The sequence below is a fragment of the Echinops telfairi genome, unplaced genomic scaffold (assembly GCF_000313985.2).
Source record: "Echinops telfairi isolate 266 unplaced genomic scaffold, ASM31398v2 ScPeMD7_7410;HRSCAF=8448, whole genome shotgun sequence".
Lineage (NCBI taxonomy): Eukaryota > Metazoa > Chordata > Mammalia > Afrosoricida > Tenrecidae > Echinops > Echinops telfairi.
This window is the reverse complement of record NW_022111310.1, coordinates 4,502,635-4,522,996: the sequence shown is the minus strand read 5'-3', so window position 1 is coordinate 4,522,996 and position 20,362 is coordinate 4,502,635. Positions and strand designations below refer to the sequence as shown.

The 20,362-nt window shown below is 41.5% G+C and overlaps 1 protein-coding gene across 2 annotated transcripts in view; it reads left to right on the top strand.

The window, feature by feature from the left end:
• The window catches only part of ERP44 (endoplasmic reticulum protein 44), an 86,329-nt gene extending 67,742 nt beyond the window's left edge, over positions 1-18,587 (top strand). For both annotated transcript variants that reach the window (XM_004710984.3, XM_045296586.1), the window contains 4 exons: positions 752-863; positions 1,826-1,967; positions 16,251-16,353; positions 18,359-18,587. In XM_004710984.3, the coding sequence (XP_004711041.1) occupies positions 752-863; positions 1,826-1,967; positions 16,251-16,353; positions 18,359-18,460 (459 nt within the window). In that variant the 3' untranslated portion in view covers positions 18,461-18,587. The remainder of the gene's footprint in view (positions 1-751; positions 864-1,825; positions 1,968-16,250; positions 16,354-18,358) is intronic.
• Positions 18,588-20,362: the final 1,775 nt, after the last annotated feature.

The following is a 20,362-nucleotide window of genomic DNA, read 5'->3' as shown; positions in this document are numbered from 1 at the left end:
GCTTTACACAATTGATGTATGTATGGATTGTGATAAGAATTGTATGAGCCGCTAATAAAATGATTAAAAAAAATGATTAAAATCTGTTTGTTGTACATACCACGTTTATATTCTCCACTAACAATAAAAAGAATTCTAATAGTACTTTTTAATTTCCCAAGTGCTTTTGTATGTATAAGCATACAAAATAGCAGGTATTTGTGTCCGTAATGTTGATAAATTGTCTACTGGCTGAAAATTGGCTAGGTTGTGGATTTTTGCCATTAGCTCGTTTTGGCTTTGGGTAAGTCTGATGTAAGTGAAAAGATTTTTTTAATATGCTTTAGAGTAAGCATGAATTTGAGAATCTGATTTTTTGTAAATTGGTACTACACTTAGCTTTTTAGTATTATCAATAAAAGCTAAAAATAGTAATTGCCCAAGCTTAAAAATTTATGGTCAACTCGAAATTTCCTACTTCATCCATGAGCTCCCAGTGCCTGCCTCTGGCTGGATAGCTAATCCTAACAAGCCAGGCCAGTATTTACTTTACCTTCGATCAATTTCTATACAGAGCGAGGCATGTAGGACCCTGAGAGCTTAGTTTGTCATGAGGGGTCCGAGTTCATTGTTCATGAAAACTTAGGCTTAATTTAAACCGTTGTACTTTCTCTTGAGATTGTAATTGCTGCATGTTCTATGAGTGGCCTTCAAAATTGTTCCTACTTAGAAAATCGCTAGACCTAACGTCATTGAATCCTTCTCTGTACAGGAATTGACAGAAGAAGGACTGCCATTTCTCATCCTCTTCCACATGAAAGACGATGCAGACAGCTTAGAAATATTCCAGAATGAAGTAGCCCGGCAATTAATAAGTGAAAAAGGTAGACAGATTAAGGTCTTTATTTGCATTCCTTCTTAACCTTTTCAGTCCCTCTCTCCCTCCCTCCCTCCCTCCCTCCTTCCTTGTTTGCCTTCCTCCCTTCTCATATTTTGTATTTGGGTTTAAAAACTTAACGGGTTATTTTAAACGCTACTGAACATTTGATTTTACACGCCAGCTTGAGAGGGCATTATTAGTGAGGTAATATGAAGTGACTTTCTTTTTTGCCATGACTGTTTCAGGGGCAAAAAGTCAAGTCGCTGGAAAAGCAGTTCACTGGATGGGCATTGGTTTGGGGCATGGCCCTGATGCTTGTCTTGCCCCCTTTCTGGTAGACACTCCCAGGGATATTGCTATAGAAGCTAGCACGGTCTGATAAACATTTATTTCTAAATGAGAGAACAAGGAGTAATTGTCTATGGACTTCTCCAAAAGTTTCAAAAGGAAAGTTAATGTCTCACCAACTTACCCTCTATATTTAGGAAAGTCAAACAAAATAAGCTAAAGACATTGTATCGTGCCATTAATTAATATCCACTTAGTAAATATTCTCAGTTAAAAATCAGCCTGCAGAAATGGACGGGTGTATTTGGTGGAATGCTACGGTCCCATGAGAACAACTCGTGTCAGTTTTAGGGATTTGCCTCTGGTAAATCCTGGTAATTTACAAAGCGAATGATTGCCATTCTGAACTCACTCAGAATGGCATTTGAAGTTAGTTTGAGTTCATATAATTTCTAAGTATGTGGATACTTCGCTCTTCCTTCTCAAAGAATACCCTAGCTACTTAAAATCTTATAATATTCAGGCTTTAGTTTTTATGATCTTTCCCCCTCTGAACACATTTTGTTTCTTTGGGTTTTTTTTTAGCTAAACTGTCATTTTTGTGTATGGGAACTTGCAGTCTTTAAAATTCAACCTAGAGAATCTAATCTACCTTTTAAAATTCTGTTTCTTTTAAAGGTACAATAAACTTTTTGCATGCTGACTGTGACAAGTTTAGACATCCTCTTCTGCATATACAGAAAACTCCAGCAGATTGCCCGGTAATAGCTATTGACAGCTTTAGACATATGTATGTATTTGGAGACTTCAAAGATGTGCTGTAAGTACTTCTTTCCTTCTTTTTAATTATGGGCATGTGTCTCAAGATGAACTTAAGACACCTTTCTAATTATTTTAAATAATCTTATATTGGAAAAATAGTACTTCCTTAATTAGATGGAAGAGGTTGGGGCAACTGCTAAATCTTTATTACTATAGAATATGGTGATAAAATATGAGGGTTCTGGAATGTCCTTGTGGAAATACTGATAACTAATGCTTTAGGAATTAGTCTCCAAAAGAAAATGGATCTCATGAGGAAGTGTCTGTGCACCGAGTCTGGTCTTTGCCAGCACACGAAGGAGACTATGTGATGCCCCTAGGCCCCACGCTGAAGGAAATGGGTAATACTGCTGCCCATTTGTGAGCCTATCTAGCAAGCATATTCAAAAGTATTTTTTAAAATAGCATTTTGTTATGGTTAGGAATTTCTGAGAACAAATGACTATGAACATTTCCAGGGAAAAAAATGAGCTTTCTAAGGCTATCCATAGTATTAACAAACATAAAACTTGAAGCTACTAATACATTTTTATCAGCTTTTTGAGATGTTAAGTATAATGGAGATGTTAAATAAAAAGGAGATGTTTCCATCTCCAGCCCTCATTTTTCTGTGTAAATAGTGTCCAGTCGCTTAAGTGTTTCATCTGTACAGGACAACAATTCATGTATTTTGGTCTAAAAAGCTGTCTTATGCATGTATAATTTCCTTTTCTCAGCAGTGTTTTGAATTTTATACCATTGGCTAACTTAATTATACTATCAATAGAATTACGTTGTGTTCCATGGGGATAATTTATAATGTTCTTCAATAAAATGATAATGGTATCTCTAAAGTAAACCAAGGACATAGATAAGCCATAGATATATTAATGAATTTTGAGCTTGTACTTAATGATAGATCTAATCTAAGAGCAACTGGTCTTATGAAATGGTCCTACCTGATAATCACCTTCATGAAAAGATCACTGAAGATCCATCTGGATGCCTTAGCAAAGTGTGGTGAAGAAATCAAATGTTGCCCAGGTATCAGAAAGAATAGTGTCTGGGGTCTAAAAGGAGTGTTTTAAAACAGCCAGGCATTTAAGTGACTTTAACTGTGCCAGCAACCAAGGCTTTAATATTGATCAAGGCCAGATCTCTCCTTTGGTATATTATAGCCTTGAGCATTTTAAAGAAGGTGAGAAGGAGACGAATTTTAGAGAAAAGATGTATCTGGACCCTGACAACAACGTGTTGATTGGCTGAACACAAATGGACAGGAGGAGGAATGCTCCAGGATAAGGTTTAGAGAAGCTTGTGAAAGCCTTATACATCCTGCCAAGGCATTTTCACTTTATCTTGAACAGCCAATGCAGGGGAGTGACATTGTCAGAATTTTTAAAGATTATTCTGGCTGTAATATGAAGAATGGATACAAATTTGATTAGAAGACATAAAAAGTAGAATATTTTCAATCAAAGATATTGCTCCGTAATTCAGGCAGGCATTATAATTGAAAGCCAGTAAAGGTAGTCCTTTACATACAACATATTTGAGTTACAACAGATGACACTTCTGGGGTTTTGTTTGTTTGGTACACCCATCTTCTGTCATGTTATCATTCTTTCATATTATCATACATGATGCTGAAAGCTATGCCATCGACATTTCAAATACCAGCAAGGTCCCCATGGTGAATGGGATTCAGCAGAGCATCCAGACTACAACACACTAGAAAGGAGGACCTGGAAACATACTTCTAAAATAAAAGCTAGCCATTGGAAACCTTATGATTAGCAGCAGAACATTGCTTGATATGCTAAAGGTGGAATAGGGATTGTTCCACTTCTGCAGGATTAGCCACTGGAAAACTTAAAGAACAGCAGCAGAACCTGTCGGATACAGCGCTAGAGGATGTACATATTACAGTCCTTCAGGGTGGAAGGCCCTCAAAACACCACTGGGGAAGTAAAGTCGACTCCAAAGTAGTGTCGACCTTGATGTGGATGCAGTAAAGCTGTCTTGGTCATCATCAGCTGATGTAGCACAACTCAGAGTGAGAAGAAACAATTGCAGACATCCATTAATAATTAGAACATAGATTCATTTTTCAATCTGTTGTTTTCTTACTGTTTGGCCTAGGACATTGTTGCTTTACCTACTTAAATAAGACAGGCATGAGAATCAAGCTCGGAGAGAAAGCAATGGGGCCAATGGCCCTGGAGGGTCTTGGGGGGCGGGAAAGGTGGTGAGGGGAGGGTGTGGTGAGCAAACAACACCATAGACAGGAACAACTAGGGAATTGGAATTAAAACCAACAACAAGGAGGTTGTAGAGATCCTGTGGGTGTTGGAGCAACAGCAATCTAGCTGAGAGGAAGTACTAAGAGGTGGAAGTAGAGGGAACATGATGGTGGGGCAGGAGGAAGGCAAAAGGAAACAGGAAAGCTCTAGGAAACAAAGCTATAGATAGAGGTATTCATAGAAGTGTACTTATGTAAATACATTAGTCCATAAAAATAGAGATATTGGCCTGTGTACATATATTTGTAAGGCAATGCTCTGAAGTTGCGTACAGGCCTTGGGCCTCAGCTCATACCCTTCCTCATTACAAGAACACTTTGTTCTAACAAACTGGCATTTTGTGATGCTCACCCCACCCCCTTCCCGATATGATTGCTGAAGACAAAGTGGGTGCATAAGCAAAGGTGGTGAAGAAAGCGGATGGTGCCTGGCTATTAAAAGATGCAGCATCAATGAGGACCTAATGTCGTGGGTTTAAGTGGAGAGAAAATGTTTTGAGAATGATGTACAAATGCGCTTTACACAATTGATGTGTTTATGGATTGCGATAACAGTTGTATGAGCCCCTAATAAAATGTTTAAAAAAATAATAAAAGATGCAGCATCTGGGGTCTTAAAGGCTTGAAGTTAAACAAGTGACCATCCAGCAGTGAAGCAACAAGCCCACATGGAAGAAGCACACCAGCCGGTGTGATCATGAGGTGTCCTCAGGACCGGGTAACAGGCATCAGAAGACTCATAACAAAGATTATTAACAAACAAACAAAAACATGGTGCTGAGAACAAGGGAGATCAGAGTGGATACCCAAAGCCCATTTGTAGACAATGGAACATCCCTCCACAGAGGGGTCACAGGGAAGGGACAAGTCAATCGGTTCAGCAGAGCACCGATGGGTCACATGATACTCTTCTGGTTCCTTGAGGCTTCCTCATCCCCCCATTGTCATGACCCTAGTGCTGCTTCTCACTCTGGACTGAACTGGAATATGTCCACAGGTATAGACAAGAGATAAAGCTCACGATACATGGAATCCAGCAACGGGAACGGGAATAGTGATACGAAAAGGGAGGAAAGGAGGGAGGAAGAGAGAACTGATTGCAGTGATTGGCACGTAACCACACACCCCCTCTAGGGGGAAGAACAACAGAAATCAGAGGGGAAGGGAGACAGCGGTCAATGTGAAATATGAAAATAATAATAATGTATAATCTATCAAGGGGCCACGAGGTGGAAAGAGGAGCTGATACAAAGGGCTCAATAGAAAGTAAATGTCAAAAAAAAAGAGAAAGTAAATGTCTAGAAAAGAACGATGGCAATATATGTACAAGTAAGTCTTTTACAATTGATGTATGGATTGTAATAAGACTTCTAAGAGCCCCCAATAAAATGATCTTTTAATTAAAATAATAATAATAATAATTAGAACATGGTATATATGATGTATGATTCTCGGAAAATTCAAGTTGCCAAAAATGAAATGGAATACATAAAGATCAATATCTTAGACATTAGTGAGCTGCAGCTGAAGTGGGACCATTTTGAATAAGACAATCAACTGGTCTACCTTGCTGGCAATGGCAAACAGGAATGGTGGTGTGTTTATTGTAGGATACCATCCGTGTGTGTGTGTGTGTGTGTGTGTGTGTGTGTGTGTGTGTGTGTGTGTATGAAGACCAGTTAATATGACTATTTAAATTCATCCACTAACCACTAATGCCAAAGATAAAGATTTTTACTAACTTCTGCAGTTTGAAATTGATCAAACATGCAATCGGATGCATTGGTAATCACTGGTAAATGGAATTAAAAAGTTGGAAACAGAAAGGATTGGTAGTTGGAAAATATGAGCTTGGGGGTCAGAAATTGCTTGATAGGATTTTGCAAGATGAATGACTTACTCATTGCAAATGCCTTTCCCCCCTCACAACACAATGGCACTACACATATGAACCTCATCAGATCAAATACACAGGAATCAAATTGACTCATCTGTGACAATAGATGGTGGAGAAGCTTGATATCAGTCAGCATATAAGGTTCCAGAGGCTGACTGGCGACAGATCATCAGTTGCTCGTGTGCCAGTGTATGTTAAAAGCTGAGGAAAGTGAAAAGTCAGCAAGAGCCAAACGTATGACCTTGAATTTAGAGGCCATTTCAAGAAGGATTTGAAGCTTCGAACAGTACTGATAAAAGAACAGAGGAATTGGGAGATGACATTAAGGACATCATGCATGAAGAAAGCAAAAACTCACTAAAAAGACAGGAAATAAAAAAGACCAAAATGGATACCAGACAATTTGAAACTTGCTCTTGAACATAGATTAGCTAAAACGGTAAAAATTAAAGAGCTAAGAAGAAGATTCCAAAGGTCAGTTTGCGAAGACAGAGTAAAATAGCATAATGAAATGTTCAAAGACCTGGGGTGCTGTGGACTGGATCAGACCTGATAGCGCCTCACAACAAGAACAGCAGCAAGAAGCAAACTATGCTCAACTTTGGCTTTCGTTCCTGGGAAGGATGTGCTATCCATCAAGGGGTTGGTGCATTTTTCTCCGCCAGTTCTGAAATCAAATTTAAACCATTCTAGCACTTCTAATCTCATCTTGGTGTTCAATTCTCAGAGGACCCAAACCGACAAAAGTGGTAAGACCTCCCATTATTCCCAGCCATAGTCCACTGGACTAGAGATGGAAGACCAGGGAGGCTAGTCCAGCATCTGGGAGCATTCCACATCAGCTTGATGAACAGCTAATCAGATTCCCCAGAGAAGCCTGGAAGTGGGAAAGGAGGCCTTGTGATGAGAAGGGAGCCAAGAGAAGTGCCTACCTTTGAAACTCTTTAAAACAAATGACTTACTTAGTATCTCCCTGAGGTGCCTGGTTCCCCCTCCTCGGCAGCATTCCCACTATTATCCTTTTAATTGTGAGCAGGCATACGAGCTGTGTGAGCTACAAACTGCACCTATGCGGATAGACGTTAGTGCTAAAAACCAAATTAAAAATGCAGCAAAATTAATCTGACACATTGAATGGCTTGCATAATTGTTATTATACTGCCTGGTAATTAAGGCTTAAATGATAAGCAGTTTCCATAAATTACTGTAATTACTGTTACTTTTACTTAATACTCAGCATCGCTGGGTCAGCTGGAGAAAGTGTGGTTGTGACGAGGAGAGGAGGCAGCTTGACGCTACAGTCGCTCCATTGCCAGAGGTGGGCACGCGCTGGGAGCTGGAGGGCACCAGTGTTCAGATAGCTTTTCCCGTATGTCAGAGAAATCAAGGCCCAACTAGTTAGCGGCCAAGCTGGATTCAAATGAGAGTAAATTGAGCCCGTGTCCCAAGCTCTAACCCTATACCAAGAGAGGTATTTTCAGTGCATATGAAACTTTTTCCACCAACTTTAAGCCCTCTGTTTAAGGGGAATGTGAGTGGTGGTAAAGGCACAGCATTGGACAGTGTCTGAAATTGAACCACACGTTGTGACGCCTTCATGTTTTTCTAGAGTTTGATCAGGTTCACCCAGTGGAATCAGTGTGGTATGAAGAGAGGGAACTATGAGGCGTACTTTTGGAACCTAACAGCCTGTCGAGGAGAGAGAATGAATGATAGGCTTGGGAGAATTCTGTTGAAGGACGTGCAAAGGAACTTAACTTCTTGAAACATGTAGCTATCGCCGCTTCCTTTGAGCTCTCAGAGGGCTGCCATGGGAACTTCCAGCAAAAGAGAGAGAGAGAGCAGTCTCCGAGAGCACAGAGTTGGCCCCTCCTGAAGGGACGCAGTGCTTGCAGAAGGGCCGGGGAGTTGGACAGGACTCTCACCTGTAAGCTACAGATCATGAGGAACACTCTGAACAAAGCCTGAGGGTGACATTGCCTCCAGACTGCTCCTTTTTGTTCTGTGCTGTGGGGGCATTTTTATCATAAAGTATAAATACACCACATCCTGCTCTGTAATATAAGCAAACTCAGCCAATACGGGGAGCACTGGTGGTGTAATGAGTACATGTTGGACTGCTAACTAATTCAAGGTCAGCAGGTCAGATCTGCCGTTGTTCCCATGGGAGAAAGAGGAGCCTTTCGGCATTCAACAAGAGTCAGAATTGACTTGATTTCAGTAATTTTGGTTGGTTTAGGCAGGGTGGTGAAGTTAGTGTCTGCTTCTTAGGATTCTCATGATGAGTAAATAAACACATGTACTATTATTACCTCTTGAAGCCCTGGGAGTGCCGTCAGATAGGTACTGCACTGTCAATTGTAAGATCACGGTCAGGCCCAGCAGGGTCTCTCTTCATGGGAGAGAGATGAAGCTGTCTGCAGCTGTAGAGGATTACAGCCTTGGAAACCCGATGTAGACTCTTGAGTTGGAATCCACTTAGTGGTAGGTTTGGAGTTTGGGTTTTACCCCTTGAAACGGTTTTTGATATATGACCAGTGCTATTTTATAATGGGCGATAACATGTGCTTCAAATCCAAGCCTGTCACACTATAAAAGCAATACAAATTTATGTAAAAGTTTAAATACAAATAAAACAGTTATTGATTCCATTTTACAGATCTGAAAACTGAAGTTCAGGAATGGCAAAATAATATTTTCTGTACTGTCATACACCAAAAGACTCCATGATTTATATATTAAATAATCACTATATATATAAATTGATATATTAGTCCAAAACTCAGTGCCATTGATTTGATTCTATAGTGACCCTATAGGACAGAATAAAACTACCCTTGTGGGTTTCCGAGACTGTAAATCTTAATGGGAGACTGTAAACCTCATCATATTATAAAAAGTAGTAGTATTAGGAAATGGGATCTAGCAATACATATATAAATAATAACACATCACAACTAAGTGGAGCTTATTCCAGGTATGCAAGGCTGGTTCAACATTTAAAAGTCAATCATTGTAATTCGGCATATTAGCAAATAAACCACAGAAACTATTGTGATGTTGAACACAGCTTACAAGGACAGCACTATGAGAAAAACTCAAGTGTACGAGTGGTGTTCTTGTTTGAAAAAAGGTGAAATGTCAGTTGGTGACAAACCTTGTTCTGGACACCTGTCACCTTCCCATATGGAAGAAGATGCTGACAAAATTCTTGTACTTGTTCTCAAAGACCAGGGATGGACCACTGAAGCGATGGGAAAGTTATCTGGACTATCTTGGAACTCAGTTCAGCATATTTTAATGGAAGATTTGGGAATGAGAACGGTTACTGTGAAATTTGTGCCTCAGGATCTGACTGACCAGGAAAAAAGTGCCGAGTGGAAACATGCTGTGCTTTGGAAGAACAGCTCCGAAGCAACCCCGGCCCTTTTCTTCCCAAGGTCATTACTGGTGAAAAGACATACTGCTATTCTTAGGACCCCAAAAGCAAACATCAATCAAGCCAGTGGAAGACACCATTGACACTTCGCGCCTCCCCCTACCCCCCCAATCCTATCAAGTGTAATCAAAGATTAAGATGATACTCGTTTTGCTGGTGTGAGGGGGGATAGTGCATTTGGAGTTTGTTCTACCAGGTCCCACTTTTAATCAAGCTTTCTATTTAGAGGTTCTGACAACATTGTGTTAACTGTGTGAGTTTTGTGGCCTAATTTGTAGCAAATGGGGGACTGGTTTTTGCCACCATGACAGTGTACCTGCTCACACAGCCATCTAAGTGTGCCAGCTTTTTGCAAAAAACCAACATGTCTCTCTTACCCTTTACGCACCTGACTGCTCTGTGCGACTTCTTTTTGAAAGACGTGGCAGGACAGCAATGTGACGATGTAGAAGAGATGAAAAAAACGGAGGGAGGTGCTGTCAGTCATCCAAATAGATGAGTTTGAAAAATGTTTCCAAGAATGGAATAGCAGATTTGGCAAACGTATTAATTGTAATGGAGATTACTTTGAAGGTGATAAAGTTGTTTTGTAAAAAACTTAAATACATTGGTGTGTGGGGTGGGGGGGTTCTGTTTTGTTTTTTTAAGATTCTAATCCTCGTACACATTGGATTAGAAGACTCAATGGTTAAGCATCAGTTCTCCCCAAATTGATCCGTATGTTTAAGGCAATCCCAGTGAAAATCTCTGGTAGGCTTCTAGCAGTTGACTAGCAAATTATAAAAAAAGTTTTAACTTTGAATTGTAAAATTTATATGGAAAGGATAAAGGAACTTGAATAACTAAATTAGTTTTGAAAAAGAGATAAACTTAAATAACCCACACAACCTGATTTGAAGCTGTGAGAGCACTCAGCTGCTAAGAGAAAAGGGTGGGGAACTCGAGCCTCCTCCAGGCCAAGGGTGGACTGTCTGCGTCCCTAGAGATCGGCAGTCTTGGGAACCCTTTGAGGCAGTTCTGTTCTACCCCATAGTGTCTCCACGAGTCAGAATGGATTCAGCAGCAGTACGCTGGGCATTTTTGTTTTTAAAGCCAAAGCATACCCCCTCTTTACTAATGCACTGTCATAATCTGACAGTTTGCATATAGTATGACAATGTGGAAACATCTATTTTAACACTCACGACTTGACCTCTGGCACTCACACTAGAACACAGAGCCATGGGAGGGGGACACCGGCTCTGCCGGTCCAGGTTAGGTGTCTGTGTGACCAGGCCGTGGCTCTCAGGGGTTTGTCAGTTATGCTGACTCAAAGCAAACCTGGGAGTTTGAATGAAACACTGCCCGCCGTTCTGCCGTCCTCACAGTTGTTCTTGTCAGTAGAAGCTCATTGTTGCAGCCACCTGTCAGTCCATCCAGCTGAGGGTGTTCGCCTCTTTCGCTGCCTCTCTACTTTACCAAGCACGAGGTCTTTCTCCAGGGACTGGTCTCTCCTGACAACATGTCCAAAGTATTTAAGATGAAGTCTCTCCATCCTTGCCTCTAACGAGCACCCTGGCCGTACTTCTTCCAAGATGGACTTACTTGCTTTTTTGGCAGCCCATGATACACTCGATATTCTTCGCCAGCACTGCAATTCAAATGCAGCGATTCTTCTTTGGACTTCATTAATCAGTGTCCAACTTTCCCATCATAGGAGCCTATTGAAAATACCATGCCTTGGGTCAAGCATACCTTAGTCCTCAAAGTAACATACTTGCTTTCCAACAGTCTAAAGAGGTCTTTTGCAATAGATTTACCTAATGCAACCTGTCTTTTGATCTCTTCACTGCTGTTGCCATACGCATTGATTGTGAATCCAAGCAAGACAAAGTCCTTGACAAGTTCAATCTCTTCTAATCATCCGTTGTGTTATGATGGGATAATGTGGTCATTCTCCCATTTTTATGTAACTACCTGGTCTCTGAAACTTAACCATGTCAATAAATGGGGGAGTGGGCCTAATTAAAACAGGGTTATGTTGCTGAATTAATAAGTGCGTCTCAAAAAAACTCACTGCCCTCACATCAATTCCAACTGATAGTGACCTGTAGGACAAGGTAGAACTGCCCTGTGGGGTTCCTAGACTAACTTTTTACGGTAGTAGAAAGTCTGGCCTTTCTCCTGCAATGCAGCTGGTGGTTTCAAACAGCTGACCTTGTGATTAGTAGCCCCAGGTGTAACCACTGTACCACCAGGCCTCCTTAATAAGTGCATACGCCTGTGGGATGGAACAGCGGCTAGAGATAGACACACAAATAATGGTCAGTTGATTTTTTAAAAAAAGATGCAAAACCAATTTGATGGAGAAAGACCAATCTTCAACAAATGGTGCTAGCCGTAAAAGGAGCAAACGTTACTGTATGTGAAACCAAATGAGTGAGTCTTGGGGGTAGTACACTAAGCGGAAGAAGCCAGTCGCTGATCACGTGCGTGATGAGTCTGTGCACATGATGTTCTGGAGGGACTAACGAGCAGAGAGCGACTCCGTGGTTGCCCGGGGCAGGAAGGTCTGACTCTCAGGGCTGGCCCAAGGAAATGCTGTAGCGTGTCAGAATTGCTCTGTTTCCTGGGTGTAGAGATGTTACAAGTTGTTAAAACTGACATATGTTCAAATGTTAACCTAAACGGAATTATTGTTTTTTTTAATTTTAAATATTACTTGACTTGCATTCATCAAAGCTTGTCTCTACTAGTACACATAACATTTGTACATTTTGTGTCTAAATTTTGCATCACCTAAAAATAAAGAATTGTAAGAGAAGATGATGTTTAGAGATTGGGAGAGAAGCGTTTAGGTGTTCCAGTTAGACAAAGAACGCCCCTAAGGTGTGAAAAATCGTCCTCCTTGTGGCCAGGATCCGCTCTCTTCCTTCTCTAGCAGCTGGTCATGGGGTCTGTTTTCTTGACAACTGATTGTTGATTCACCGAGTCTGCTCCCTCCCAGCCTCGCTCGATGAGAGCTCTCGTGTCGTGTGTTCTCCTACCACATCCATGCAGACTCACTCCAGCTTACTCCTCTCCGCTTTTTTTCCTCACAGTCTTCCCTTTTCTTAGCTGTTGATTTAAAAAAACGTCAAGTTAGAGAAAAATAGGTCCTGCAGGTTGACATGGAATCTGTCACATTTAAGATGCAGTCATTCGTAAGCTGTTTCTGAAGTCGTAGAAGCAGTTCACGCTCATGGCTGTGATCCTCTTAGACCCTGTATAAAACAAACGGGTGGGGGTTTGCTCTAAACATTATAGACCATTTGCGATTCTGTGGGTTGAGTGGCTGTATTTTCCAAGCTTTGCTGTGGCTGACGCTGTGCTGCGGGTGACAGTAGATGATGTCAGATTAAATTTAAATTGATCTCCTCTCAGTGTTGTCTCTGGTGCATGTGCAATTACTTCAGCCCGAAGAACCTCTCAGAGGCATTCTGTCGATACAGCTACCCGACAGCCATTTGTGTTTGTAAACTGGGCATTTGGCACCTGCTGGTCTCTACTGCACTGGAGCTTGTGGGAAGCCAACAGGGGTATACAATGAAGTTATTGGTTCGTACATCTCAGTGGGAGTTCTTGAAGGGAAGAAACAGCACTTGCAGGACCTCAGGGGAGGAGAGAAAGAAAGGGAAACTGGTAATATTAACTAGCACAAGCCCACTGTGGATTTTCTAACTAAAAATGCTTTAAGAAGTCAGTCAACTCTACCTAAGGAATTAAGGTGTTTGGGGGCCTCTGTGCCATTTCTTGTAACAGATCTTGGAAATGGAAGCATTTGTATGTAAATATATATAATGAATTTTTTAAAAGCAAACAAAAAAAACAAGGTCTCAGTAGAAGACAGACAGTTCATATGGGCAGGAATAAAAATTAAACAATGAAAGAAATACTTAATTTCTAAAGAAATGTCCATTAAAATGCAGACGACTTTCATTTATCAAATTACCAAAACAAGTTTTAAGTAAAGCAGAAGAAAAACCAAACATCGAGACTGATGTGCTGGCCTGATTGGAAGGATGTGCTGGTGTTTGGTTGGGCTGGGCCGCCTTACCCACACTGGGTCAGCAGCTCTTACTCTCCTGCCCAGCTCCTTCCCCATTGGGTTCTGCTCCAGGTAATGACTGTCGCTAAAGGAGCCCGCGAGCCAGGCTTCTTTGGCACGGATGGCCTATTTGGCTACTACAAAGCCTGTCTCTGTACTGCTAATTAGTTCCTGCCTGATTGGTAATGAGGGGAATGTTGTCAATGTAAAGTGGAAGTTGTGCTGGTTGATGTGTCATTTTCCTTGGGTTATTTTGAAGCCATCAGAGTAAGCTTTGTCACAATTAAATAGATTACCTTATACTGCAACAGAACAAAACAGCCCTTTCTTTAGCATAAGTAAAGGAGCACAGACCGGTTTCATGACCTTGAGGAATGATTTGCTTGTCACAATGCCGAACTTCTCAGCAAAGCTGCACGTGTGGCTGGCTGCAGGGATTATGAGGAAAATGTTTTGAGAATGATGATGGCAACAGATGTACCAATGTGCTTGACACAATAGACGTGTTTATGAATTGTGATAAGAGTTGTAAGAGCACCCAATGAAATGATTTTTAAAAGAAAAAATAAATAAATATATGGGAACGCGCGCACGTGCGCGCACGTTTCTTCTGGAAAGGCTCCACCCTGGTTCAAACAAGACTGATGGAACTGGTTCCTTACTGGCAGCGATACCCTCATGGACCTTCCTCTCAAAGCTGGACTCAATGCCAGATGAAAGCTACCGCCTTAATCTGACTGGCACAGGCATCCAGTGCCAAGGGAGATTGAAAGGTGCTGGCCTCTCTGTGATTAGTTGGCTCTCTAGGGTTGGGTTGCCGTGTTAAAGGCCCACAAGCTGCTGGGCAGGAGCGACAGAAATGCATTCTCTGTCAGTTCTTCATGTTGTTGGGTGCCATTGAGGCGGCTCCAACCATAAGAACCTTCTGCACAACAAGACACTGCTGAGTCCTGTGCCAGCCACTGTTGAGGCCTTCCTCTTCTTGGGTCCCCTTCTGCTTTACCAAATATTCCCTTTCCCAGCAATTAGACTCTCCTGGCAGTAGGTCTCAAGGATGTAAGATGAAGTCCCCATCCTTCCTCTAAGAAGTGCTCTGGCCTTACAGCTTGCGTGACAGACTTACCGGTCCTTTGGCAGTCCATGGGACGTTCCATGTTCTGAGCCAGCACCGTTCAAATGCATCGATGCTTCTTCAGTCTTTCCTATTCAGTGTCCAACTTTCACGTCATAGGAGGCGATTCGAAATACCATGGCTTGGGTCCGGTGCACCTTTATCTTCAAAGTAACATCCTCTTCTGAATCCGGCTTGAACCTCTGGCAGCTCCCTGTTGATAAACTGCTGCAGTCATTGTTGGATGATCCATCAACAAAATTTTACTTCCATCTGACCCAGTAATACTGTTACATAGTTTGAGCGTTCTGTTGGTCACCTTCCTTTGAAATAGGTCCAAATATGGATCTCTTCCAGTCAGTTGGCCAAGTAGTTGTCTTCTAAATTTCCTGGCTTAGATAAGTAAGTGCTTCCAATGCTTCATCAGTTTTTTGAAACATTTCAGTTGGCATTCCAACAATTCTCGGAGTCATGTTTGGGGCTAATGCTTCAGTGCGTCTTGAACTTTTTCCTTCAGCACCTTTGGTTCTTGCTCATGTGCTACCTCCTGAAAATGGAATGTTGATGAGTTCTTTTTGGTACAGTGATTCTGTGTATTCTTCCATATTCTCTGCATCATTCATTACTTTGCCCATAGAATCGTTCAGTATAGCAGCTTGAGACTTGAATTTTTTTTCTCGTCCTTTCAGTTTAAGATATGCTTCTGCAGACTAGAACTCCCAAATCCAGGTGTCAGCAGGTTTACATTCGCTTTGGAAGCTCCAGTGGATTGGGGTCCTCTTCTAGCTGTTGGTGGTCCGGGCAGTCCTTGGCTCTGGTAAAATCTGTCCAGTCTCTGCCTCTACCTTCACTAGGCTATTTTTCTTCTTTTCTCTGTGTAAAGACCTGGCCATGCCACGTCAGTGCCCATCCTAGTGACATTTGCAAAATGTGCATCCAAATTAGATCACACTGATCGGGGTTGCAATTTGAACATACAAGCAATTGTGTGTGGTTTCAAGGGGAATAAAATGTAACCCATAAGATTCTCAGTCATGCTCTACTTACATAGGTGGTTAGATGTGAGTGGTCATCCCCGCACTTCTCTTGAACCCTGTAATGTTTGGGCGTGATTTTATAGAACATGCAGAGTCCTTCGATACACGTCTGTACTTAACAAACTATAACTGCCCCAAAGTAAGAGATGGTTCAGTAAGTGAAGGTCCTGCACTTTGATAGACTGTAGACTATTGCATCTGTCATAATGTTGAGCAGTGAACACTTTCTGTGAGACCAGTCCAGAGGTAAGACATAAAGCTAAATGCCTCGGTACCAAGACTATAACATGTGAAAATGTACTGGGTACACCTGGTCCCTAATAGCTTTGGTAGGATGCTGGGATTGTAGGTAAAATGAAAAAGAATTAATTAGCCTTATAAAGTTATTAAAATAGAAATCATTCCATTTTTAACAGTTTAAGCTAAGTTTGTGTTTGACTTTCGTTTTAGAGTTCCTGGAAAACTCAAGCAGTTTATATTTGACTTGCACTCTGGGAAACTGCACCGAGAATTCCATCATGGGCCCGACCCCACCGACATCGCCCCAGGACAGGTGGGATTCTTGTCTAGTTTTCATCCCTTTTTTTTTTCCAATTTAGTCCCAAGAGGATCTAAATCTCTGGGATAGACTTGCATTTCTGCTCCTGAATGTATTTCTAGAAAAATCCTGAACAAATTCTAAACATCCAAACTACACTTTTTAATTCATTTAAATAATTTTAAAAACTTAGACCTTCAGAAGTCTCCCAACAAGGCGTCCCAAGTCTGACCTCCATAAACGGTGGTTCTAAAAGGGTTAAATATACTTGGCTCCAGTAGAAGTAGGAATTGGAAACTGCAGAGAGAGCTCATTGAGGACCCTAATGGATTCCATGGATTGCTCCAGACTTCCCCTGCAGCTGGTGATTGACTAAACTGCGAGAAAGTAATGATTTGCTGTTCTTGCTGAGCCGTCCTGAGGCCCATACCAAGATGGGCTTTATTAGCCACCCTGAGTTGGGGGTGCAGACAGTGCAGAGCTCTGCTGCTGGCCAACAGAGACGGCGATGGACCCAAAGCTTCCTGTCCCATGTGGCTGGAGCCTTCGTCCGCTGTTTGCCAAAAGAACCTCCATTTAGAAGAAGCGGAAGGACTTTTCCTTTACCTTATGTAAGGGTCAAATTGGGTTCCAAGACAAGAGTTCCGTTTAGGAAGCTGATGAAATGCTTTTTCCTTAAAAAAATCTGAGCTCTGATTTTTTTTCATAAATAAGCAAAGTATAGAAAAAGACAAACTTTTTGTTGGCAAAAGCCCAAAGATGAATGGTTTTCGTCAGAAACAGTTGCCTACATGGTACTTTATCATATTCGTGTAAATGCTTTATCATTATTGTACTGTCCTTTCTGGTTTAATTGTCTCACTAGACAGTGGGCTGCCTGTGTTTCATTTGCTCACCTTTGTGTGCCAGTACATAAGTACATGTTTTGTTTTGTGGCAATACTCATAGCATCGTCTAGGACAGGGCACAACTGCCTCTGTTAGAAACAGAAAGTTCCACCTCACTCCCTTGGAGTACCTGGTAATTTTGACCTGCATACCCTGTGCATCGCAGCCCCCAGTGAGCAGCCACAACACCACCAGGTTCCAGTTTAATTAATTAATCCAAATATGTATTTCACTAAAAATAGATGTCTTGGAGTATGACAGCATTCCCATTTCTAATGGGAATATGTCATCATACAGAGGCTGTGGTATGTTAGTTGTGTGCCACTGCCAACCGAAATGACAAGCATGCACTGCCCCAAGCTCTCAGTATGGAGACAAGATCGACGGCCTTTTCTGTGAAATCTTTGGAAGTCATCCTCAAAGTTTCTCACTGTATTTTTGTCTAGTGGTTGATCACAAGTAAAATACTGTAGAAATTAATCTCTTGCAGTTTACTTTCAGAATCCAGGTAATTTGTAAATCAGAGTGGTGTCTACAGAGTAACTGAGAAAACCTAACCCACTACCCTCCAGTTGAGTCTAACTCAGAGCAAACCCGTGCTGGCGACTGTGTGTCTACAGTCTAGCTGTCCTTAATTCTCTCGGGACTCTTTTATGCGGGGGCAAGATTTGAAGTCCAGTTGTGAAGAGTTGGAAAGATTTTAAGAATTACCAAAATATAACACAGACATGAATTGAACTGTTGGAAAAATGGTGCGGACATGCTTGCTCCATGCAGGGTTGCCACAAACCTTCAGTTTATAAAAACCACCTTATCTGTAAAGGGAATCACAGACAAGATATGTCTCTGCAGGACAGCACCCAGCAAACCCCCTCTCAGCCCCCATCAACAGGCCCACAGTTAACCCATGCAGCGTCTTCATGATCTTTGAGTCCAGAGCAGCTTGCTGGGCCCTGTCAGCTGAGGAAAGCAAGATTTCAGACGCGACCTCTTGTCCTGGGTGCAGACAGAGTAGCAGCGCCTTACTGACAACCAAACCAATGGAGACAGCAGGGCTTCTTCACGTAGTCGCCCAAACCTCTGCTTTAACTATTGCAGCTCCATGTGAAACGGTTGTATTCTTTCTTTTGCAGGAATCCCAAGATGTAGCAAGCAGTCCACCTGAGAGCTCGTTCCAGAAACTAGCGCCCAGTGAATATAGGTATACTTTATTGCGGGATCGAGATGAGCTGTAAGAACTTGAAAACGAGCTCAGCCTTCCAAGCAGCAGCAGCAGCGTATGTGGTGGAAATAGTAAACCTATATTTTCATAATTCTGTGTATTTTTATTTTGAATAAACTGAAAGAAGTTTTGGGTTTTTATTTTTTCTCCCCTTGACTCACAATGCATTGTCATTTAATATAGCCTCCTTTAAAAATCTGCTAGGGTTAAAATAAATAAAAGCCAGAGGCCTACCTTTGCTTTCAATCTGTCCCGTACAACTTCTGTATAAATCACCTGAGCAGAGACATACCATGAACTTGCACTATTAGGGAAGGGAGGGCGTTAGGGTGTTTCCTGTGTAGTGTATGCTGTTTCTTTTTTCCGATGATCAAGTCTGTTGGTACCTTCAGTATCCTGTTTCTCCAAGCTAAGGGCGTCTATATTCTGGATACTTAAGCGGGGAATAAATTAAAATGCTCATGCTGTGCACACCATGTTTTACTGATTGGTTGAATACTGCTTCTGAAAATTCCATAGTGGTATTTTCTTGGACTCTGAAAGTGTAGCTTAAACATACTATGAAGAGGAGGAGAGCCATAAGCCAGAACATTTGGCAGGAATTGTTCTTGTGAATTAAGAAAAAGAAAATGAAAAGTGTTATTAAATGTCTGTGTGTTTATCGAAAAAAGTAGCATATGGATGGCATTTAAAACTTTGAATGAATTATACCTAAATCTGGGGAAGATAGATACTCGTGGAGCAGGTTATCAAGGGTTGAACTAGGTGACTTTTAAGGCCCCTCCCAATTATGGTACTTCAATCTCCAAAGAGGAAAAACCAGCAGAGCAAATGGGTCTCAGTATTTCTAACCTCTTCGTATCGTAGAGTCTTGTTGTAGCTGTATAGTTGAAAAGCAAAGACCATAAAGATCATACACGCTTTTAATTTCTTTTCCATTGTAAAATTGCCAGAGGAGTGTATCCCTTCTGGATGCCCTGACCTCCCAGGCCTGAGTTGTACAGTCAGATGGGTCCCTGGGCCAGACCTCTACACTGCCAGGGCACAAAACTAGAGGGAGGTGGGGCCCCCCAAGTTTTATCAGGAAGCCCGGTGCCAGAGGACAGACAGCTCCAAACTGATGCTCCTCTGGGCCTGGGTCGGTGCTATAGGCCAAGAGTCATTTTATACTTGGGGTATAAGTCAATCCCAGTTTGGGGAAAGATTATTTTTAAGCTTATAAGGCTGACGTGCCATTATTGTAGTATGTAATATATGTAACACTTCGAATTCTTTTAAAATAAAAGGAATATTTATAATGGATATTTAATGATTGTTAATTTTTAAAAAAATCAGCCTAGAACTCTTTAATATGCATGCTTTAGCCATAGGTTTGATCAGAAAAATAAATGTAATAAGATGGTAATGGGCATGTTTGAAATATGTCACTAGACTGTGCGCTAGTAAAGCAGGACAGACCAAGGGCTAGCCCTCAGTCCTGTTTTCTTCATTTCTTCATTGAATGAAATCAGAAATCCTCAGGTTAGAGAGTGGATCACATCTGAAAAACAATTCACAAACGTTGAACCAGGCTAGCTCATGTGACCAAAAGCCACTCAGCAGTAACCATGTGCCACAAATGACTGACTGTCCAGCCACTAGTCCAAAGGTTGGCAGTTCAAACCTACATACAATGAACTGGAATGAAGTTTTAATCCTGAATTGGGTTAAAAATAAAAGTCATTGCTCCAGTATTGAGTTATGGAGGCCGAGTTTGAAAGTAATTATTAGGGAAAAGGCCTCAAAGAGCACATGTTCACTGTGACTTAATATAATTGTTATTTACAAAAAAGTAAAGAATGGATTTGAGCATTACGTGAACTTTCATTTCATGCAAGCTGGGACTTAGACCGTCATTCTGCCGCTACTGCTGTCG